This window comes from Odocoileus virginianus, chromosome 24 (assembly GCF_023699985.2).
Source record: "Odocoileus virginianus isolate 20LAN1187 ecotype Illinois chromosome 24, Ovbor_1.2, whole genome shotgun sequence".
Lineage (NCBI taxonomy): Eukaryota > Metazoa > Chordata > Mammalia > Artiodactyla > Cervidae > Odocoileus > Odocoileus virginianus.
The window spans coordinates 28368247-28393108 of NC_069697.1; the positions used below are offsets into that span (position 1 = coordinate 28368247).

Consider the following 24862-nt stretch of genomic DNA (forward strand, 5'->3'; position numbering starts at 1 on the left):
CCAGGGGCATCATTCACCTCTTAGTCACTGTGTGAATGGTTACTACGACTATTTTTTTGCAAATGGCAAGCCAGTTACTTGAGGAAGGGCCGCTTTTTTTCTAAGGTACACAGGTTACTGTGAATACTAGCCATGGAGCTGAGTTGAGTATGGGATACAAAAAAAGAATGTAGTTGCCACAAATACTCGCTGAACACCTACTATAGGCCAGGCACTCAGCTAAGTTTGTATTTAAGAATTGCTTTGTTTAGTAAGAGTGCATGTTTATGTACGTGCATGCTAAGTTGCTTCAGTCACTCTTTGTGACTGTATATACTGTAGCCCACCTGACTCCTCTGTCCATGGGGTTCTCCAGGCAAATATACTGGAGTGGGTGCCATTCCTTTCTCCAGGGGATCTTGACCCAGGGATTGAACCCACGTCTCTTAGGTCTCCTGCATTGGCAGGCAGGTTCTTTACCACTAGTGCCACCTGGGAAGCCTCCTAATAAGGGTGACATAATTTTAATACCATACTGCAATGAATGGTGATTAATTTCTCATTCTCAAGGAAACAGAGGTCCAGCGTCAGGACATTAGGGAAGGCTTCTTAGAGAAAGACTTCTAAATGACAGTAGATAATGGGTGAAGTGTTGCAACTTCAAAGCCTTTGACATGAGAGAGACCTGAATGGCTAGAAGCAGAGCTCCAGAAGGTTTGGAGAAGGAAGAAGATAAAGAGATGCCTTGTGTGTGTGTGTATGTTAGTCACTGAGTCGTTTCTGACTCTTTGCCACCCCATGGACTATATAGCCTGCCCAACTCCTCTATCAGTGGAACTCTCCAGGCAAGAATACTAGAGTGGGTAGCCATTCCCTTCTTCAGGGGATCTTCCCAACCCAGGAATCGAACCTGGGTCTCCTGCATTGCAGGCAGATTCTTTACCATCTGAGCCACCAGGGAAGCCCTAATAAGATTCCCTGATGGAAGGTAAAGGGAAGTGATCATCAGCCTGTTAGAGACTATGACTTTAAGCACCTGCTATCCTCCAGCAGTTTCCAATCCACAAACTGGGTATCTGGCAAGGATGAGAGGGGACAAAAGTCCTGAACCAGACTATCACTATGAAGGTCTGTTCCTGATCCTGAGGAAGCTCCCAGCAGTAGACTACAAAGCTACCAGGGAAAAGGGTTCTCTGGTACCCATCCCTTCCAGTCCTGGTTACTGCTAAGGAGGAGAGATGGAAGTGGGGGAGGCTGGGGGAGAACATAGAGAAGGGAGTTGTGTGCCCAAAGGGCTTTATCGGCCTTGGGCAGAAATTGGATCCCATACCTCCTAGATGGTAGCAGGGGACGGGGTCTCAGGGTAGACTTGGGGAGAGCAAAGATCTAATTCAAGTATCAGAGGAGGATGGTTTGGTGCCACACATAAGCTTAGAGGTAGAAGGATGCTTATCCAGGCAGCCAAGGATTAAAGCTGCTAGAATTTCCGAGGCAGGTGCCTGCCTGGCTTCCAGGATGGAAATGAAGTGGACCAGCGGTGGCCGGCTAGAGCCCCCGCCCTGGTGGGAGGGGGCGGGACGGCCCTGGGAGAAGGGCGGGGGGCGGGGCCAGGGGCCACTTAAGGCGGAGCCGGGGCGTTCTGGCAGCGCCGGAGCCAGGCGGCAGAGCCCGGCCCGGTTGGCACTTACCCACGACCCCCCCTTCCCTGCTATGATGGCCCGTCAGTAGCAGGTTCCAGACCCCCCAAGGGTATGTAGGCAGAGCTAGCAACAGCCAGGTGCGCAGAGCCACAGAGCTCTAGGGCACTCTGGGGCAGCTCTGCCTGCTGCGCTCTCTGGTGCCTGGGGAGATGCCCAAGTGACGGGCGAGCTGGTGAGGACAAGAACGTTCCCTTTTGGCCCAAGTCCGCTGCATCCATGGCGCTGCCGGCCAGTCTGGTGCCTCTGTGCTGCTTGGCACTTCTGGCGCTGCCGGCTCAGAGCTGCGGGCCGGGCCGGGGACCAGTCGGCCGGCGCCGCTACGTGCGCAAACAGCTCGTGCCGCTGCTCTACAAGCAATTTGTGCCCAGCGTGCCCGAGCGGACCCTGGGCGCCAGTGGGCCGGCTGAGGGGAGGGTGACAAGAGGTTCTGAGCGCTTCCGGGACCTGGTGCCTAACTACAACCCCGACATCATCTTCAAGGATGAGGAGAACAGTGGTGCAGACCGCCTGATGACCGAGGTAAGGAGGGCCTCTCCCCACCTGCTCGAGGGCACGTCAATTTCTCTGCCCTTCTCTGGCAGCTGGGGGGGAGGGGTGTTGAGCCGAGTTTCATCTATAGAGACCTTGATCTCAAGGACCTACCTCCACTTCTCACCCCCCCCCCCCCCAAAAAAAAAACCACCTCTGCTGGCTGGATTTAGTGATCAAGAGGGATACAGGCAGAGGCTGGGCTGGGGAGGGGGAGGAGGGACTAGTGAGAGTGAAGCTGGGAGAGACAGGGAGGGCGGGGAAAGGAGGATGGCGGCAGGCGAGACGGGAAATGGCTGAGGCGTGGACCGGGGGTCAGCTACCGAGCCAGGCAGGAAGGGCTGGGGTGAGCTGGGGGCCAGGAGCTGGCTAGGCAGCAGACAGAGCTCTACCCTTAGCCTGGCTCCTGACCTGGTAATGTTAAAGCTCAAGGGCCAAAGAGACTGAAGGGGCTGGGAAAGTGGTGACCAAGGGTCAGATCATCAGGGCCATCTACCTGAGGAAGGGCTGGGCAGGAATTGTCTTTGGTATGGGGGAGGCACCCCAGAACTGGGGTAAAGCTATCTATCTAGAGTCTAAACGACTGTCCTGGAGCAAAAAGTAATCTCCAATGGGAAGAATAGATGGACCCACCTGAGACCCAAAGTCCTGTGTCCCTCAAACGCAGTTTAGCTCAAGGACCTTCCTTAGAATTAAAGGGTTAAAATTAATTCAACGAGTATGTACTGAGCATCTGCTGCAGACCAGAACCTAACCAACAACCTAGGGTGCGAGGAGAGGGACCACCTCTGGCCTGAGATCTCAACTGTCAGAGCTGGAAGGAAACTTGGAGGTCACATTCTTCCATCCTCCACCTCCCATTTTTACATCTCCGAGCTGGGCCCCAGGAGGAAAAGTGATTTAATCAAAGTCTTAAAACTAATTAGTGGCATGGCTAAGTCTAGAATTCAGGACTCCCGATTCTAAGTCCTATACACTTTCCATTACACCACCTAATTGTGTATGGAGTGGGAAGGTGGGGGGAGCGGGAGGGGGACGGATTTCCTCTGATTAACTGCCATAGTTTTCCAGGTTACTTTGTTAGGAAAACCTGTCCAGGGGAGAAAGAATTCCCTGAAGCCTTACCTACCCAGAGATTGGGAAGGGGAAACGCCTGCCCTCCTTGGTCATGGAGTATCCTGGCCCTTTCCTCTGGCTTCCACCTGCAGCAGAGGGGGAGGAACAAGGGAGAGGACCAGGAGAATTTCTGACAGGCCCGGGAACCCCCTCCGTCCTGCTTATCTCCTACACCCTGGCTGCAAAAGGCCTTCATTGAGTTGGCTCTGCACTGGGCTGCTGCCCCCGCAGGTCAAGGCCTCAGGGCCTCCGTAGGGGACAAAACGACAAAAAGTTGGAAGGAGTTACCACTTTTCCTGTCTTCCCCCTCCCCTCCTCTCCAACCCTGCGGAGGTGTAGAAGACTCGGGAAAGAAGGGTAGGGGGGAATGTCCCACTGGCCAGTTAGGAAAAAACCAAGTCCGAGGAGAGACCCGAGCGGGGAGAAGAAAAGGAAGCGGTCCTCTGCGCCTCCTCCCGTGAGGTCCGTACTGTGGTGCGCGCCAAGGTCTCCGGCTCCCAGACTGGAGCAGCCGAGATAACCGTGGTCTCCCTCCCCCGGAGCAGGCTTCCAGCCGCTGCTGCTTTACCACCTCTCCACTCCCACCCTGCAGGGGGCCCCCCAGATCCGCGCAAGGGCAGCTCGGTTCGTCTCAGGTGCTACTCCCACGCCTTTCTGCGCGGCCTCTGGAACAAGAGACCGAGCGACGGGGGGCTCTCGGGGCTGGCAGAGCCGGAGCTGGAACTGGGAGGGCTGGCCGCGCTGGGGGAGGGGACCCGGCGGGCCGGAGCTGGGATGGGGGGCGCGGCTTTCTGCCCTTTCCTCTCTCTGCGCCGGGGCGGCTGAAAAGCGCCTTTGTGGATGGAGCTGCTGAGTCCGCTTCTCCCGGCGCGTCCCCGGCCTCGGCCCGGGATTCTCGTTCGGTTAAGTCATCCCGGAGAATGGCCATTGTACTTCGCGCAGCCCCCGCCACCCCAGCCCTTTTTCCAGCAGCCTAGATCCCGCACGGCTCCGCTTGGGCACCTCTGTGGGGGGCACTCGCACCACGAAAGGGTTAATGCTAGGGGCTGAAAGGAGGAGGAGGAAGGAAGGAAGGAAGCGGTGCCCGGTGCCAGGGAAGGCAACGAAACAAAAGATGAATCAGGAGGAGGGAGGGCAGCCGGGGCTTGGGGCGGGGGCCAGGCTAAAACAGGGGCTCCTCTCGCGGAGCCAGGCTGCTCAGCCCTTCCTTGACCAAGCTCCCACCCGCTCTCTTGCCCTCTGCCAGGTTGAGCTGAGGTTCCAGGACAACTAGGGATGAAGGGCAGAAATTAAAAGTAGGGGAAAGAACTAGGTTTGGGCTCTCCCTTTCAACCTCAGGGTGACTCCGCAGGTCGCCAAAGCCGCCCTGAAGGGCGTAGATTAACGATGACACCCATTCAGATTCTCACTTCCCCAGGGCACTCAAAATCTAGGAGGGAGTGGAAGGGGTGGGGTGGGGGGCGTCGGGAAAACAAGAATCAACTCTCCCGTCCAGGTCGCTTTTGCCCCCGTGGTGGTGGTCGTGGTACTGAGCAGACTGACTTTATTCCCCGCCAGCGTTGTAAGGAGCGGGTGAACGCGCTGGCCATTGCCGTGATGAACATGTGGCCTGGAGTGCGCCTACGGGTGACCGAGGGCTGGGACGAGGACGGCCACCACGCGCAGGACTCACTTCATTACGAAGGACGTGCCTTGGATATCACCACATCCGACCGCGACCGCAACAAGTATGGGTTGCTGGCGCGCCTGGCCGTGGAAGCCGGCTTCGACTGGGTCTACTACGAGTCCCGCAACCACGTCCACGTGTCGGTCAAAGCCGGTACAGTAAGGGGTGGGTGGTGAGGTCCCTTCGGGAAACTGAGGGTGCACAACCCGGTTGCGACCCTAGGAGAGACCAAAGAGGCGTGGGCATTGTTAAACCAGCCTTCCATTTCTGCCCGGTTGGGACCCGATCCGGGGGAACGTGCTTGTTGTTCGTGAACTGGTGAAGTCTGTCCTGAGCTTGACCCACGTCCTTCAGAATCTTTACTAACATTCTGGAACCGCTGGTCTTCAGTCCTCTCTCTCTGATTGTTCCTTGCAGATAACTCCCTGGCGGTCAGGGCAGGCGGCTGCTTTCCGGGAAATGCCACCGTGCGCCTGCGGAGCGGCGAGCGGAAGGGGCTGCGGGAACTGCATCGCGGAGACTGGGTGCTGGCGGCAGACGCGGCCGGCCGGGTGGTGCCCACGCCCGTGTTGCTCTTCCTGGACCGGGACTTGCAGCGCCGGGCCTCTTTCGTAGCTGTGGAGACCGAGCGGCCCCCGCGCAAGCTGTTGCTCACGCCCTGGCACTTGGTGTTCGCGGCTCGGGGGCCAGCGCCCGCACCAGGCGACTTTGCACCGGTGTTTGCGCGCCGGTTGCGCGCGGGGGACTCGGTGCTGGCGCCGGGCGGGGACGCCCTTCGGCCGGCGCGCGTGGCCCGCGTGGCGCGGGAGGAAGCCGTGGGCGTTTTCGCACCGCTCACAGCTCACGGGACGCTGCTGGTCAACGATGTCCTGGCCTCATGCTACGCGGTTCTGGAGAGTCACCAGTGGGCGCACCGCGCCTTTGCTCCCTTGCGCCTGCTGCACGCGCTGGGGGCGCTGCTTCCGGGCGGGGCCGTCCAGCCGACTGGCATGCATTGGTACTCTCGGTTCCTCTATCGCTTGGCTGAGGAGCTGCTGGACTGAGGGTTCCAGGCATAGAAACCTTGTGGCACCCGCCTAAACGCGAGCGTGAGGGCTGAGATCCGGGGATATGCGCAGTAGACGATGCTGATGGCCGGGAGGGGTAGGGAGAAAATGGATGAGATGATTTAGGAGCAACCTCTAATTGTGAGGTTGGGTCCTAGGTAGGTGAGGTTGATGATGGATACTCCTTGACGAGAACTGTTTCTCCTCTTATTCCCCAGTGCCTCAGCCCCACTCGATTATTTTATTTTATTTTCTATTTATAAATTGTAATATATGATCTGCTTGCCCAGCCTGGCAAGATGAGGGGCTGAGGCACGATCATAACATTTTCCTACAAGTGGGCTAATAAAAGGAAGGGTTCCAGGAACTTATTGGGAAATATCTCTATTCAGATGGTGATTTGCCTCCAGATTGGGGGAGGGGTATGGAGAAAGGGGACCATACCTTACTTCCCATCCCCCCTTGTTTCCCAGCAGGTCGTCCTACCTTGCTTCCTCCTCTGTGGAGGCATTCCAGTGGACCAGCAACAGAGACCAGAAGAGTCTGCCCTTTTCTAGGCTGCTAGTTCTTTTTCCCACCAGAGAGGACTAGCATTCTGCCCACGTGTCTGCATACCCGACTGTTCAAGAAACCAGGGTTATCCAAAGAACACGACAACTCAAACGCATTCTTTCTCTGTTCATAGGGGCTCCAAAGGAGGTTCAAGCCATTTTAGGTACTGATACTTAAAGAATTCTGGCTCCCATTTGTTAGCCTGCAGTCTCCCCAGCTCAAGAATCACCATAGCCTGCATTCTACTCTGGTGTGTGCACAGTGGGGGGCTGGGGGGGGGTCTACCTGGGACTGATTTTTTTTTTTTTTTTCTGGGAGGTCACTGGACCAACTGACAACTCATGGCCATCCCTCAGCTCAGTTCAGTCTCTCAGTCATGTCCGACTCTTTACAACCCCATGAACTGCAGCACGCCAGCCTCCCTCTCCATCACCAACTCCCGGAGTTTACTCAAACTCATGTCCATTGAGTTGGCAATACCATCCAACCATCTCAGCCTCTGTCATCCCCTTCTCCCGCCTTCAGTCTTTCCCAGCATCAGGGTCTTTTCAAATGAGTCAGTTCTTTGCATCAGGTGGCCAAAGTATTAGAGTTTCAGCTTCAGCATTAGTCCTTCCAATGAATATTCAGGACTGATTTCCTTTAGGATGGACTGGTTAGATTTCCTTGCTGTCCAAGGGGCTCTCAAGAGTCTTCTCCAACTCCACAGTTCAAAAGCATCAATTCTTTGGTGCTCAGCTTTCTTTATAGTCCAACTCTCACGTCCATACATGACTACTGGAAAAACCATAGCTAATTCATAACTAGTAGTCTCCATACATTCTTGATCGAGAGAAAGAACCTGCACAGAGGGTTAGAACCTGTTCTTCCTGATGGGCTGAGCACAGAGAGCAACTTCAGCCCAAACGTAGGGCAGCAGAGGGGACATAGGCTCTCCAAGCAAGGGAATGCAGGAATTAAAAACTGAGCCCCCTTTCTGATCAGCTGTCCTGGTTGTTGTTTCTACTGGCTTCCTTCCCCTTTCCCCTCTCTCCTCTCCCATCATTGCTAGCTCTGCTTTCCCTGGAATCTAGGCAGGCAGGTGCCTCTGAGTTAGGAATGGAGGCTCCGAGGGAGTTGCAGTGCACTGGAAGGAGAGTGTCAGGGCCTGGAGGATGGTTAAGTGTTGGTGGTACCACCAGAAGCCCACCCTTCCCTGTAGCAGCTGTGCTCTTCCAGGGCAAGGTCCCTGCTATACACTGCCCTCTAGTGGCCTTCAGGATCGGTTCCCTTCTAGGCCCGAGGAAAGAGGAACTATACGCTGTACAGATGGTGGATGGATTTGTGCACTAAAGAGCCTTCTCCCCAGAGGCAAGAGGGGGTGGATGGGCCTGTTAAGCTGCCAGAGCTGAGCCACAGGTGTCAGGGGCTGGTGAGGAGCCCACCTGCCTCTCATTTGGAATGTGGCACTTTTGCATCCCTCGTTCTTGGTTTAGCTCCAGGGTTCCTGGAAGCTAGAGGTATATTGTAGGCTGTAATAATCCAGACTTTCATGTGCATCCAAGTAGCCTACTTATCTCCCTCACCCTGAGCCCCTTTGAGTTCAGTGTTTGGAGGTGAAAGCATACTTAGGGTTCCAGGTAGTGCTTGATAAAACCAACTTTTGGAAACAGAAGTTTACCTTTGCTCAGCGGTAAAGAATCCACCCGCCAAGCAGGAGATGCAAGTTCAATCCCTGGGTGGGGAAGATCCTCTGGAGAAGGAAATAGCAACCCACTCCAGTATTCTTGCCTGGGAAATCCCATGGACAGTGGAGCCTGGCAGGCTACAGCCCATGTTAGCGGCGAAACAACTAAGTTTACCTTTATATCCTTCCACAGCCATTTTCCTCTATCCTCACCAGGTGCCCATTACCACCACCCTTCCCCTTTCAGAGAGACTTCAGAAACACACTCCAAGCTGTGGACCTTTCCTACTTTCTAAACCTGCCCTTTTCTCATTCTATCAGATTCTGATGCCCTCCTGTCATGTCACTCCAGGTGATGACTACACTTATAAATTTCTATGTTGTTGATGGGTTCCTTGTTTTTACTACTCTTTTCACATAATGCATGTATTTTAAAGGCCTGCTGAAAATAAGACTTTAAACCATAAGGCCATAATGGTGCTGATTCTTGGCACCTTAATGTGTTGGGGAGGAGCTATTTGGGGACAAGGAGAATTAACTGATTTCCCTTAAACTACATCCTGTAGACTACTTCCCAGGTCAGAGGCTCACCTCTCACCTCCCCCACTCGCACCCCCACTTTCATTCCTCTTTATTCTTTTCCTCTTGAGGCCTTCCCAGCTTCCTGAAATAAAATCCGTTACCTTCCCTCAAGCAGCAAAGAACACCATCTCTGACGATGGCCAGAAGGCATATTCAACTGGGCCACAGGACATCTTTAAGTGCAACACCCCTTCTCATGAACAAAATAGGCAGTGAGGATTAGGGAAAGGGCATGACTTGGAAGTCAGGCAGACCTGGAGTTAGTGATCCCTCCCTGACAAGATCGTTGACAATAGCAGTGTATGTGCCCAGTGTGAAATGGATACTACCAAGTTTTCTATGCTCTGCATCTATTTCTCACTGCCTTTGCTGCTCTGCTGACTGTAGGCTGTCTGCTTCTCTCCATACCACTTTACCAGAATCAGCATTATCAATGGTTCCCAGACTTTTGGGGGGTTGTGTTGCCCCTTTACTTTGATTTCATAACATTCCATTCTTCTGAAAGTGCTATGTGACAGATGTGGGTTTGCTTTAGAACTGAAGTATAATTAAAAGTAATCTTGTTTTGAGAATTTACAGAGCATTTTGTTGATCACCCTAGCAAGACCTCTTGGCATTTTGGGAAACTGGAGTTGAGAAGCACTGTGTTGAGGTTCAGGTGAACTTTTGGGGCTTTCCAGGTGGCTCAGATGGTAAAGGTTTGCCTTTACCTTTACCTTTTTATTGCCCAGAATTCAGATTTTTCTCCCCTTCCTTTCTTCATCAGGATTTGCTGAACATACACAGTGTAGCATTATATTAGACACTGAAATACATAAAAATTAAGAAATAGTTTCTCAAAAGTTTAAGATGGTTAACTACCTAAGCAACAGTGTTACTTAAGATGAGTTGAATAGGTGGTAAATGTCATATTTGGACCCAGAAGGCCTTGTGGAGAAAGTAGGGCCTGAATAGGATGTTGTAGCATGTGTAGGTGGAGGAGACTGGAAAGGCCATTCCAGATAGACGTAACAACATGAACAAGGACTTGGAATCTGGAATGCAAATGTGCAGGCTGGTTAGAACATAAGGCTGGGAAGTGTAACTATAGCTAACGCTGCCTGAGAACTTACTACAGGCTAGGCCCTGTTTTAGCACTTTACATGTGTTCTCATTTAGCCCTCATACAACCCAATGAGATTGTATTACAGATGAGGAAACCGGGGCAGGAATAACTAAATAAGACTGCCTTCATGGATGGGGCCACATCCTGTGGGGTCTTAAGCTAGTGTTAACTCTTCCTCATTCCCTTCACTGAGTCACTAGTAAGTCTCACTTTCTGACAGTTCTCTCTCATTTTCATTGACTCTTCTTCCTCCTGTCTGGAGGACTGGATTCCTTACCTAGTTACTGCTTAAGTAAATATAGATGTGGGTGCAAGTTTCTGGCAGTAATCTATAGCAGGTGGGTACACCAACCCAGAAAGCAAGAGAAGACTCTTAACTCTTTTTGAATTAGATGAGAGGGAATATTGAGCTTTGTTATGGACTGAATGTATGTGTCACCCCCAAGTTCATCTGTTGAAGCTCTCATGTCTGTGTGACTATATTTGGAAATGGAGCCTCTAAGGAAGTAATTAAGGTTAAATGAGGTCATTACAGTGGGCCCTGATCTGATGGGATTAGTGTCGTTTCAAGAAGACACAGGAGAGGGTTTGCTTTCTCTCTCTTCACATGCTCAACGAAAGGCCATGCAAGGCTGTAGTGGGAAGGCAGCCATCTATGGGCCACAGAGAGAGCTCTCACCAGAAACTGCATTGGCTGGAACCTTGATCTTGGATTTTTCTAGCTTCCAAAACTATGAGAAAATAAATGTTTGATGTCTAAGCCACCCAGTCTATGATATTTTGTTATGGGAGCTCTAGCAGAATAAAGTAAGCTTCTAGAAATGTTGGAATAAGAAGAGACCAGGACTTCCCTGGTGGTTCAGTGGTTAAGAATCTACCTTGCAAAAAAAAAGAATCTACCTTGCAATGCAAGCAACATGGGTTCAATCCTTGGTCTGGGAAGATCCCGCCTGCCTCAGGGTAACTAAGCCTGTGCACTACACCTACTGAGTCTGCACGCCCTAGAACTTGTGCTCTGCAGTGAGAAGCCACCACAAGGAGAAGTCTGCGCATTGCAACTAGAGAGTAGCGCTCGATCACTTCAACCAGAGAAAGCTCACACACAGCAATGAAGATGCTATACAGCCAAAAATAAAAAATAAAAAGGACCCAGTGCTAAGATGGGGTCCTTAGTAAAAATAACAAGCTCTGTTTGAAAAATTAGCACTTCTGACCTAGACTCTTGAGATGTTTATCCCTGACTGCTTTTGTGGTTCCTGCTCTATTGGAGGAAGCTTTCTTCTCTGTCTGGGAGCCTGAAGCAGCTGTCTATGGGAAGCAGTCTATGGCTGGTTGGGGTATTTCCCTATGGGGGATTTTGTGGCCAATTAGCACATTCAAGCCCGCTTCTCTGTTATTGTCTCTATATGTGACCTGGTTGATGATGAACATCTCCCATGAGAAAGGGATGTCTCTAATCAGGGTTTGTTGAGTACCTGCTATGTGCCAAATATGGTGTTGTGCCATGGGGATAGGACAGTAAAGTCAAGCACAGTTCTTACAAGTCCTCTGGGGAGATAGGCATAAGTGGTTAGAAGGTGGTTGAGTGTGGTGAGACGAGAAATGACATTTAAGCTGAGACCTGAAAGATGGATAAGAGTTGTTCAAGCAAAGGGAACAGTATGTGCCAAGGATTGGAGTTGGGGAGTGATGATACAATGAATCTGAGGAGCATTGACAAGTTCAGTACAGTGCAAGAGAGATGGGGTAACTTGAAGGATTTTCAATTCTGTCTGAAATTTGGAAAACAATTGCAGGATTTGAAGCAGGTGAGGGGGAAAATCAAACTTGCACTTAAAAAAAAGAAACTGCTAGGACTTCTCTGGTGATCCAATGGTTAAGAATCCACCTTCCAATGCAGAGGACACGGGATGGATCACTGTTTGGGGAACTAAGATCTCAAATGCCATGGGGTAAATAAGCCTGTCTGTTGCAACTACTGAACCTGAGTGCCACAACCATGACCTACTGCAGCCAAAAATAAATATTTGTTTAAAAAAAAAATTAACAGATGGGTTTTGGGGGTTATCTTTATCCCTAAGTATATTAGTCCTCATCGGAGCATGTGACTGTCACTAATTCTGATCACAAGTAAGAAATGCGTCCATTCCCATGGGGGACATGTTATGGAAACCCGTGGTGGGGGAAGCATAGGGAAATAGAAGCAGGACAGGAGAGGAAAGGAGAATTGAAGGCAGTACCTCCAGTCCTTGCTTTGCTTCTCTCTGAAACCTAAACCCAAACTGTCTCTCAACTTCCCTCCTTGAGACCACATAACATAAGAACACAGTTGTCTGATTTCAAACCACATGATGTCCAAACAGAAGTTCTTGGAACTGGGGACTCTCTGCTATTCTCTTTTGCTTTCCAGCGATTCTTTCTGCAGAGCCTTGACTTTGCTTGAAGCTGATGGCCTTAAGCTGATACAGAGCTGCCACCCTGAGAGTTGGGTCTGGGCTGAACATTGCAGCTGCCCAGGGAACAGCTGGTTAAGCCCTCAGCAGCTGCAGCAGCTGGGATTCCACCCAACATTTGAGCTGGGATTAATCCCACTTCCTCCACACACATCCTTTCCTTGTTCTAGTCCCTGGCTAGTCTATAGGAGCTCGTAGAATCTCTGACGCTAGAGAGCCTGAATCTCTCCCTGAGCTAAGCTGGAGCCAAAGTCACCTACCTTCCTCTTCTCTTACAGGCAGCTGGTCAAGGCACCTTAGCACCACTACAGGAGGGAGACTGGTTTCTCTCTCTCTCTCATATGGCCTCCTTGCCCTCATTCCCTCTATCCCTTGATAAACTGGCGCGGGGAGATTATTCTTTGAAATGTCTCATTTTCAACAACTGGTGGAATTGTCTAAAGATGAATGGGACTTCTTTGGGAGAGTAAGAAGGTGGATTTCCTTTATCTTTGCAAGACTCTATTTGAAGGCCTGGAAACTTGGTGGGAGTGTAGCAGGAGGGTCAATCTTCCTACTGGCGGTTGTCACTTTTGAACTGTGATTGCTTCACACTTGAAGGTGGTTCCCCAGTTAAGAACAATAAGGCTGTATATTCTATTTGGTGCTTAGTCACCAGCTGTGACCTTGAGGAAAATCACTTCGGAATGCCAGAGGCTACTACAATGAGGCGCTTCCAAGGGGGTGGAAATAAGGAGGTGCTCTGAGATTTAAACAAGTCAGATTAACACACAAAGGGACAAGGCAGTTCTTCTCAGGTCCAGAGACAACCTCCCTTCAACAAATATTTATTAAAGTTCCTGAAAATACTATTTCAAATCCTAAAAAATGATGCTGTTGAAAGTGCTGCACTCATTATGCCAGCAAATTTGGAAAACTCAGCAGTGGCCACAGGACTGGAAAAGCTTAGTTGTCATTCCAATCCCAAAGAAAAGCAATGCCAAATCATGCTCAAACTACTGCACAATTGCACTCATCTCACACACTAGTAAAGTAATGCTCAAAATTCTCCAAGCCAGGCTTCAACAATACATAAATTGTGAACTTCCAGATGTTCAAACTGGGTTTAGAAAAGGCAGAGGAACTAGAAATCAAATTGCCAACATCCGCTGGATCATCGAAAAAGCAAGAGAGTTTCAGAAAAACATCTTTTTCTGCTTTATTGACTATGCCAAAGACTTTGACTGTGTGGATCATAATAAACTGTGGAAAATTCTGAAAGAGATGGGAATACCAAACCACCTGACCTGCCTCTTTAGAAATCTGTATGCAGGTCAAGAATCAACAGTTAGAACTGGACATGGAACAACAGACTGTTTCAAAATTGGTAAAGGAGTGCGTCAAGGCTGTATATTGTCACCCTACTTATTTAACTTATATGCAGAGTACATCATGAGAAATGCTGGGCTCGATGAAGCACAAGCTGGAATCAGATTGCCAGGAGAAATATCAGTAACCTCAGATATGCAAATGACACCACCCTTATGGCAGAAAGTGAAGAAGAACTAAAAAGCTTCTTGATGAAGTTGAAAGAGGAGAGTGAAAAAGTTGGCTTAAAACTCAACATTCAGAAAACTAAGATCATGGCATCCGGTCCCATCACTTCATGGTAAATAGGTGGGGAAACAGTGGAAACAGTGACAGATTTTATTTTCATGGTCTCCAAAATCACTGTAGATTGTGACTGCAGCCATGAAATTAAAAGACACTTACTCCTTGAAAGGAAAGTTATGACCAACCTAGACAGCATATTAAAAAGCAGAGACGTTACTTTGCCAACAAAAGTCCATCTAGTCAAAGTTATGGTTTTTCCAGTAGTCATGTATGGATGTGAGAGTTGGACTATAAAGAAAACTGAGCACCAAAGAATTGATGCTTTTGAACTATGGAGCTGGAGAAGACTCTTGAGAGTCCCTTGGACTGCAAGGAGATCCAACCAGTCCATCCTAAAGCAGATCAGTCCTGGGTGCTCATTGGAAGGACTGATGCTGAAGCTGAAACTCCAATACTTTGGCCACCTGATGCGAAGAGCTGACTCATTTGAAAAGACCCTGATGCTGGGAAAGATTGAAGGTGGGAGGAGAAGGGGACAACAGAGGCTGAGATGGTTGGATGGTATTGCCAACTCAATGGACATGAGTTTGAGTAAACTCTGGGAGTTGGTGATGGAGAGGGAGGCCTGGCGTGCTGCAGTCCATGGGGTTGCAAAGAGTTGGACATGACTAAGCAACTGAACTAAACCTGCAAATACTATTAGGCATTGTAGCAATACTATACTAAGGATTTTTGACATTTTTCTAGGAAATAAGCAGTCATTTTAATGGATTAAATTAATTAGGTTTTAGCTGGAAGGAGTGGCCTGATTAAATTTGGATTTTGAATAGGTCATTCTAGCTCCTAAGTGGAGACTGGATTAGAATGGAGTTAGTGGGCCCAGGGAGGGGAGCAAGTAAAAGGGATAATGAGATAATGAGTGATGTTGGTTCAGTTAAAGAGATGGCAGTAGAGATGGAAAGGACAGTTTCAAGAAACATTTATATTTGTGGTATTGATAGGACTTGGTAGTTGATTGGATAAAGCAGGGAGTGAAGAGTAAGGCAGAATGAGGAAAATATTTCTCTCAACTTTATCTGCTTGATATTCATGCATCCGAAATGAAAGAAAGAAAAGTGAAACTGGAAAGATATACCCATTTGAACGCAGAGTTCCAAAAAATAGAAAGGAGAGATAAGAAAGCCTTCCTAAGTGAACAATGCAAAGAAATAGAGAAAAACAATAAAATGGGAAAGAGTAGAGATCTCTTCAAGAAAATTAGAGATACCAAGGGAACATTTCATGCAAAGATGGGTACAATAAAGTACAGAAGTGGTATGGACCTAACAGAAGCAGAAGATATTAAGAAGAGGTGGCAAGAATACACAGAAAAACTATAAAAAAGATCTTAATGGCTTGCATAACCATGATGGTGTGATCACTCACCTAGAGTCAGACATTCAGGAATGTGAAGTCAAATGGGCCTTAAGAAGCATCACTACAAACAAAGCTAGGGGAGGTGATGGAATTTTAGCTGAGCTATTTCAAATCCTAAAAGATGATGCTTTTAAAGTGTGCACTCAATACGGCAGCAAATTTGGGAAACTCAGCAGCGGCCACAGGACTGGAAAAGGCCAGTTTTTATTCCAATCCTAAAGAAGGGCAATGCCAAAGAATGTTCAAATTACTGCACAGTTGCACTCATTTCACATGCTATCAAGGTCATGCTCAAAATCCTCCAAGTTAGGCTTCAATAGTATATGAATGGAGAACTTCCAGATGTTCAAGATGGATTTAGAAAAGGCAGAGGAACCAGAGATAAAATTTCCAACATTGATTGGATCATAGAAAGAGCAAAGGAATGCCAGAAAAACACCTACTTCTGCTTCATTGACTATGCCAAAGACTTTGACTGTGTGGGTCACAACAAACTGGAAAATTCTTTGGGAGATACGAATACCAGACCACCTTACCTTTTCCTGAGAAACCTGTATGCAGGTCAAGAAGCAACAGCTAGAACTGAACATGGAACAACAGACTGGTTCAAAATTGGGAAAGGAGTGTGTCAAGGCTGTATATTGTCACTCTGTTTATTTAACTTATATGCAGAGTACATCATGCAAAATGCCAGATGGATAAATCACAAGCTGGAATCAAGATTGCCAGGAGATACCAGTAACCTCAGATATGCAGATGACACCATCCTTAGGGCAGAAAGCAAAGAGGAACTAAAGAACCTCTTGGTGAAGGTGAAAGAGGAAAGAGAAAAGCTAGCACCCAGTCCCATCACTTCATGGCAAATAGATAGGGTAAATGTTAAAACTAAGCATTCAAAAAAACTAAGGTCATGGCATCTGGTCCTATCATTTCATGGCAAGTAGATGGGGAAACAATGGAAATAGTGAAAGACTTTATTTTGGGGGCTCCAAAATCACTGCAGATGGTGATTGCAGCCATGAAATTAAAAGATATTTGCTCCTCAAAAGAAAAGCTATGATGATCCCAGATGGTGCATTAAAAAGCAGAGATATTACTTTGCCAACAAAGGTCCATCTAGTCAAAGCTATGGTTTTTCCAGTAGTCATGTATGGATGTGAGAGGTGGACCATAGAGAAAACTGAGTGCTGAAGAATTGATGCTTTTGAACTGTGGTGTTGTAGAAGACTCTTGAGAATCCCTTGGACTGCAAGGACATCCAACCAGTAAATCCTAAAGGAAATAAAGCTTGAATATTCATTGGAAAGACTGAATTCATTCGAATTCATTGGAAAGCTGAAGCTGAAGCTCCACTACTTTGGTCACCGGATTCAAAGAGTCAACTCATTGGAAAAGATCCTGATACTAGGAAAGATAGAAGGCAGGAGGAGAAGGGGACGACAGAGAATGAGATGGTTGGATGGCATCACTGACTCAATGACATGAGTCTGAGCAAGCTCCAGGAGATGGTGAAGGAGGGAATCCTGGCATCCTGCAGTTCACGGGGTCATAAAGAGTTGGACACAACTGAGGGACTGAACAACAACAAAATGAAAGAGTCCTTGATCAACCAGTATCAGTCTATTAATCCAAAATGGAATGTGGCAAATGGGCAACTCAGTCAATCAATTTGTTACCATGTGCCTAGAATTACCTTTTATTTGTGCATTAATTTATTATTTTTGGGGGGGAGTTGTGCTGCGTCTTCATTGCTGCACTCAGGATTTCTCTAGTTATGGCGCAAGTGGGGGCTACTCTCTAGTTGCAGTGCATGGGCTTCTCATTGCAGTGGCTTCTCTTGTTGAGAAGCATGGGCTCCAGAGCATGTGTGCTTCAGTAGTTGCGGTGCACAGGCCCAGTTGCCCTGAGGTATGTGGAATCCTTCCAGACCAGGGATGGACCAAGGATTGAACCTGTGTCCCCTGCATTGGCAGGAGGATTCTTAACCAGTGGACCATCAGGGAAGTCCATGCCTAGAATTATCTTGAGGAGAGAGGTGCTGAACGTGGTCACTGGTGGGGCAGGGATGGTTCTTTGGGTCTCCATATGACCTGGTTGAAATACCTTCACAGAGTTAGTCCTCTTCTTTATCCTAATTCTCCATTCATCGGGCAACAAATTGGTACCTCACTGGAAAAGGGAGTGCCCTAGACAGAGGTGCGCAGACTTCCTCGGTAGTGGGAAGGGAAGGCATGGTGAGAACCCAGATCTGGTGTTCATGAATTAATTCGAGGCTTCCCTAGTGCATGACCATTTGGAGGTGTCCTGAGCAAGTCCATTTCCCAAGCTGGCTAGACTGAGAGCTCCTCCCGGCATTGCCTTTCTCAGCGGTGCCCAGGGAGGGAACCAGGTCATCTGCTCCTGTGCATACCTCTCTGGCCAAACTGCTAATTCATTTTCAAACTAATAATGATAATTCTTTTGATGGCCTCAATTTAATGAGTACCAAATATTTTTCAATTGAGTGATAGGGATTATCTCATTTACTTCTCACAAGAGTTGTGCAGAAGTCAGTATTTGATTCCGGAAAGATTTCTGCAGGTCACAGGAGGACTAAAGGTCTGGTTCCAAGGTTGTACAGCCAAAAGCAATGCCTCAGATCACAGAACCAAGCCAGGGGCATTGTGAAAACTTCCATTAAACACTGGACAGCGCAGTGTGCGGGTTGATGCCCTGACTAGATGCTGGAAGGCACTGCTGACACCGTGGCCAATACCTGGCAGTTCAGTCTTTCTGTGGCAGCCAGAAAGAATGACAAATGTTTACTACCTGGTTATTCTAACCATTTCATAGAAGAGAAACTGAGGCTCAGAGGAGTTAGTACTTGCCTGAGATCACAAGTGAGTCAGTCAGGATCTGAAACCAGGTCTGGTTGACTGCAAAGTCCATATTCTTTCCATGGTATTTCACTGGTATAATGCACTTGACTTCTCCAGGCTGCATCTCCTCAGCCTGGAGTTTGGAGACGTTGTGCTCCATCAGTTGTTCTCAAAGTGTGGTCCGTAGACCATCAACCTCAGAATTGCCTGGAAACTTGTTCAAAAGGCACATTTTTGGTTCCTACCCAGACCTATTGAATCAAAAACTCTGGTGTAGGGTCCAACAATCTGTGCATTAACAAACTCTCTGAGTGACTCTAACGTGTCCTCACTCTGCAGAATAACTGTACCAGATGATCACCAAGATCCTCCAGCTCTCATATGTTATAAAAAAATTCAGTTATTTTGGAAGTTGTTTGACTGTGGCCCTTGGATCAAGCAAGGTCCCTTTACAGGAGCTAAGTATTGCTAATTTTTCTGAAATGAGTTGATGTGTATCAAACTCCATGATAGCAAGATTTAAGAAGAGGTATAAGGATAAGGAAAGTACCAGGCATATGAAACATGCAGGGAAGATACCGGCACATGTATTCTGGTTATTTTTTCTGGCGAGTGCCTAGAGATACATATCCTTAATTGGCTCATTAATATGTGAACAGCTGAGAGTTGTCTCAAAATCCACAGGTCAAAAATAAGTGCATTAGAGACTTCCCTGGTGGTCCAGTGGTTAAGACTCCACACTTCCACTGCAGGAGGCATGGGTTTGATCCCTGGTTGAAGTACAAAGATTCCAAATGCCGTGTGATGTGGCAAAAACAAAAAATCCACAAACAAACAAACAAAACAACTATGTAAAAAATCAGTGCATTGATTCAATACTCTCCCCACTCCCCCTCTAAGCAATTCCTGTTTTCCCCATGTCCTCCAAATCTATAAATGGAATTTTGCCTCTTTTAATCAGGTCATCATCTTTTAAAGTTCTGTCTGGAGTGCCCTTTTTATGAGTCCTCAGCATCTTCTCTGTTGCTGCTGTGGTCCAAGCCCTCATCTTTCTCCTCCTGGATATCAGTTTCCTACTTGTGCTGCTGCCTCCAGCCTCAGTCACTCTTGGTACATCCTTCTACTCAGGGTCACCAGCGAGATCCTTACAAAGCACAGCTGTCTTCATGGTACTGCCCTCCCCACAACACTTCCACCTGGGAAATAGCAAAGGTCCCACTACTCATTGCAGAGCTTCCCAAACCTCTTACTATTTTGATGACTATGTCTATAGTCCCATTCCACCCATATAATTATTTAGTATTTTAGTGTCTTTTCTTTCTATCAATTTCAGCCTCATCTAAGCAAGAATATTTGTGAAGTCACAGTTTTGGCATTAAGTCTCTTATTTTTCCTACCACACATTAAAAATTACATAACAAAAAATTGTTACGTAATTTTTAAGTTTGTGTATTAACTAAGTCATCTTACATACCACTAGTAGTATATTTTGAAAGCCCTTGGGCTACTGATTAAAGATCAGATTTTTGAATCTGGCATTCAGAACCCTCCCTGATCTGATCCCAGTTAAATTTCCAGCCTTAATTTCCACACATAGCCCACACACATACAATGCTCCAAGTATAGGATCCATTCTGTATTTCCAAACACACTGTGCTTTTGCTCTTCTCTTAGCATTTTGCCTTAAAACTTTTTTTTTAATGGAATGAGAGTTCCCTGGACACCAAGGAGATCAAACCAGTTGATCTTAAAGGAAATCAACCCTGAATATTCATTGGAAGGACTGATGCTGAAGCTGAAGCCCCAATGCTTTGGCCACCTCATGTGAAGAGCTGACTTATTGGAAAAGACCCTGATTCTAGAAAAGATAGCAGGCAGGAGGAGAAGGAGACGACAGAGGACGAGATGGTTGGATGGTATTATCGACTCAATGGACATGAGTTTGAGTAAACTCTGTGAGTTGGTGAAGGGCAGGGAAGCCTGGTGTGCTGCAGTCCATGGGGTCGCAAAGAGTTGGAGACAACTGAGGGACTGAACAACAACAGCAACATATTTGATTTACAATGTTGTGTTAGTTTCAGCGTGGTGATTCACGGCAGAGTGATTCAATTATGTATATTTCAGATTATTTTCCATTATAGGTTATTACAAGATATTGAGTGTCGTTCTGTGTGCCATACAGAAGGTCCTTGTTGGTTATCTATTTTATTTACTTTTTTAGGCCCAGTTGTGTGGCATGCAGGATCTTAGCTCCCCAGCCAGGGATGAAATCCATACCCACTATGTTGGGAGTATGAAGTCATAACCACTGAACCACCAGGGAAGCACCTCCATTTTAAAAAATAATAATTTGATTTCTTTATTTATTTTTCCCAATTATTTTTATTAGTTGGAGGCTAATTACTTTACAATATTGTAGTGGTTTTTGCCATACATTGACATGAACTAATTTGATTTATTTTTGACTGTAATGGATCTTCATTGCTGCATGGGGGCTTCTCTTGTTGCAGAGCACAGACTCTAGGCGAGGAACTTCAGTAGTTGCGGTTCCCGGGCTCTAGAGCACAGGCTCAATAGTTGTGGTACATGGGCTTAGGTGCCCCATGGCATGTGGAATCTTCCTGGAAAAGGGATCCAACCCATGTCTCCTGCACTGGCAGGTGGAATCTTTACCACTGAGCGAACGGGGAAGGCCCCTCCATTTTATATACATATATACATATGTTAATCCCAAACTCCTAATTTATCCCTCTCCATCCCAGCATTTTGCTTTTTTGCTTAGGGCATTCTTGAGCTTTAAGTTTCAGCTCATTTATCAGTTATCATGTGAAATCTCTTTGATTTTTCCAGACAGAATCAATCACCTTTCAATCCTTCCTTCCTCCCTTTCTTCTTTCCTTCCTCTTTTTCTTTTTTTTGAAGAAAAATTTCTTCTATGGTTCTAGCTAGTTTTATTGTAATGTGAAACTTGCTATAATTTTATTTGATAATTTTTACTACTACCACATTCAGATGTGTATCATTCAGAATCCTTGCAGGAAACAGACTGCATACTCAAATGGGGAATTGAGAAGCATAGAATGAAAGGAATGTTCATAAAGGTGTGAACAGGATAATGGAGTATCTACAAGTGTTTTGAAGTATTCAGAGTCTGTCTTCAGAGGGGAGACACCAGAGGTGCTAACCCCTAGACCTGAAGGGCAAGGGAAGAAAGGGTTACAAGAACCCAAGAGAGGTGTAACTGGACCTAGTTGAAGGAGAGGGCCTTCCTTCAAGAGGGTTGTGGCTTCTGTTAGCCCCATGAGTGAGTCCAGGAGAGACAACAGAAGAACTGCCAATTCAATCCATGAAATCATCAGAAATAATACATTGGTGTTGTTTTAAACCACCAAGTTTTGATATACTTTGTTATGCAACAATAGATAACTGATATATCAGCAAGGAGGTGAACCCATAACTATTTCTCCACCAAAACTGTGAGAAACCAAGATCTGTGAAATGGACCCCATCATTTCAATGCAAACATATTAATAGTAAAAACATTTTCATTTTCTTCAAGATTCCTGATGTGGGCCATTTTTAAAAAGTCTTTATTGAATTTGTTACAATGTTTCTGTTTTATGTTTTGGTTTTTGGCCTCAAGGCATGTGGGATCTTAGCTCCCCAACCAGGGATCAAACCAGCACCTCCTGAATTGGAAGGCAAAGTCTTAACCACTAGACTGCAGGGAAGTCCCTTCACTTTTCATAGAGATACTTAAAACAGTTTTCTGGGAGGAATTCATTTTATCTCAGCTGTTTGAAACAGAGCAATGTATGATGCTGTCTCTGGAAATTTTATGCTAAGCTTATTTATTGAACATTAGGGTAGTTTGCTTCCTTCATTTTACCCTTTATTGGTGATTTTTGCATATCTGTGATCTTTATGAAGTAACCATTTATGCCCTCCCTTTATGGCGATTGATATTTAACAAATATTTTGGTCTCAAGATACGCAGGTCTATTAGAATGGCTCATTAAACATTTGTTCCTATTCTCTTTTGCTTTCCTTTGCAAAGAGTGGAAAACAAAATGCTAAACAAAATTTCCTGGCTCTCTTGTAGGTAGAGATGGCCATATGATACAGTTCTGTTCAAGATGTAGGAGAAAATTTTCCATGAGATCTTCTTTCAGCATAAAAAGAAAAAAAAAAAAAAACCTCACAAGAGAAAGTCCTTTGTTTTAGTCCTTTTGCCTTCTTCTCGACTGAAAACAAGATAGTTCAAGGATGTCTTTCTTTTTTTTTTTTAAGGATGTCTTAATAAAGAGACTATTTACAAAGGTGCAGGCGAAGGGGATAGAGCAGCCCCCAGGTGAGTATCAGAGAAGCTCTTAACTACTGTAGTCCTGAAGGGTGGGGGAGGCAATTACTGGAAATAGAACATGAGAGCTGCCTGTGTTGGGGTAAGGGGAGTGCTTTGAGAGGTGCTGTGACCTTCATGGTGGGAACAGACCATCTCTTCCTTCCGTTCTGTGTGTACTCCTCTTTGGCTGAAGCCCCCTGGGATCCAAGAATCAAGGTCTACCTTTTAGACACAAATCTGGGTGGAAAACGGTAGAGAGTTAACCTGGAAAGACGAGCAATAAAAAAGGCATCTATTACTTACCTTTATATACCTAGTGTGCAAGACATGGTAAGAGTGCTTGATACAAAGGAAGAGATGAATAAAATTTTATTGAATTGAATCCAGTTTTTTATTTTATCCAACAGTGCTTAAAACCTAATCTGGGACTACTGCCAACCTCATTCAGGCCCAATAATCCAACATAAAATTGCTGTTCTACAAGGATCTTCCTTTACCCAACAGTAAAGGTTCTTTTCTGAGACCAGATTAAAAAGAGCTCTTTGAAATAACTTTTGTAGATCTGGATATTTTTAAGCACGAGATGGTTCTATAGTTTTATAAAGCCTGTCCTCTAGTACAATCTAACTTCTACACACTCACCTCATCAGGGTCTTCCAGAAGAAATAACTTTTGTATGCTACCTGTATGACTGTCTCAGTTTCTACATCTGTAAGAGAACAGTAATAACAGCTACCCATTACTCAAGTCTCCCTGCTTCCTCAGTGGTAAAGAATCCACCTGCCAATGCAGGAGATGCAGGTTTGATCCCTGGGTCAGGAAGATTCCCTGGAAAAGGAAATGGCAATCCCTCCAGTATTTTCATCTGGGAAATCTCATAGACAGAGGAGTCTGGCTGGCTGCAGTCCATGAGGTCTCAAAAGACCTGGACATGACTTAGTAACTAAACAACAGCAACAACTCAAGTCACGGGCACAAATGTCACCTCCTCAGGCTTTCTAGGATACATAAAAAGAGAGTATGGGGCTTACCTAGTGGCTCATTGGTAAAGAATTTGCCTGCCAATGCAGGAGACACAGGTTCTATCCCTGGTCTGGGTAGATCCCACATGTCACAGAGCAACTAAGCCTGTGAATCACAATTATTGAGCCTGTGCTCTAGAGCCTGGGAACCACAACTACTGAGCTCACATGCCTAGAGCCTGTACTCCAAAACAAGAGAAGCCACTGCAATGAGAAGCCCAAGCAATGCAACTAGAGAGTAGCCCCTGCTCTCTGCAAAGAGAGAAATGCCCAATCAGCAACAACGACCCAGCACAGCCAAAAAAAATAAATACATAAAATTATTTTAAAAAGAGAGGAAAAAAATAAAAAGAGAGGAATAACACCCCAAGTTACTTTCTAGCTCACTAATGTCTTATTTATTTTTTCTCATTGCAGTTATTACTTTTCAAATAGTAACTTATTTACTGTTTACTTGTAGATTGTTGGTCTTCTCCCAAAAGAATACTTGATCCTTGTAAGCAAAGACCTTGTCTGTATTGTTCACCGCTGTATTCTAAGCACCTGGAAGGGTGACCGGGACATGGTGGTTGTTTGATAAATATTTGTTGACGAATGCATGAACAATGCCAATTAACAACCTCAGGCTGTGGTGAATATTAAATAAGATGACAGTGCAATGCTCCTGGCATAAAGTAAAACTCTCTCTAAATTTAGGTGTTTTCTTTCCTCTTTTTCTTCCATCACCTTCTGTATCCACACCTTCGGCAAGCAAGTGAGCTTAACCTCAGCCTCAAAACATACCCCAAATTCTCTGAATGAAATTCATTCATCACTATCACTCTAGTCAAGCCACTCTCACCCCTTACATGGTCTACAAATAACAGTCTACAGGCTGATCTCCCTGTTTGTTCCACTTGCTCCTGTTTCTCTCAAACCCCAATCCATGCTCCACAGTCAGAAAGATCTTTTAGAAACACAATTCAGATCATGTCATGCCCCAATTTACTTAATAACACCATCAACAGCCATCACCAGCAGCTTTCTAGGTGTTTAGAATTAGCCCAAACTACTTTACATGGGCTAACCTGCGATTTTCTTAGGCTTCATCTACTTTAGGCTAACTGGCTTTCTCTCTCTCTTTTCTGGATTTTAACAAACTTATTTCCATCCTAGTGCTGGTGTATTCTTCTGTCTGAGTCTTTAGCTAGCTGGCTCCTTACTGTCATTTGAACTTCAGCTTAAATGGGGCTTCTTTT

The 24862-nt window shown here is 46.5% G+C and overlaps 1 protein-coding gene across 1 annotated transcript; it reads left to right on the forward strand.

Moving 5' to 3' along the window:
* Positions 1 to 1620: 1620 nt before the first annotated feature.
* DHH (desert hedgehog signaling molecule) lies at positions 1621 to 10704 on the forward strand. The gene is made up of 3 exons (XM_020886964.2): positions 1621 to 2198; positions 4881 to 5142; positions 5407 to 10704. The coding sequence occupies exons 1-3, from the start codon at positions 1896 to 1898 to the stop codon at positions 6030 to 6032; spliced, it is 1191 nt and encodes a 396-aa protein (XP_020742623.1). The 5' UTR covers positions 1621 to 1895; the 3' UTR covers positions 6033 to 10704.
* The last annotated feature ends 14158 nt before the right edge of the window (positions 10705 to 24862 follow it).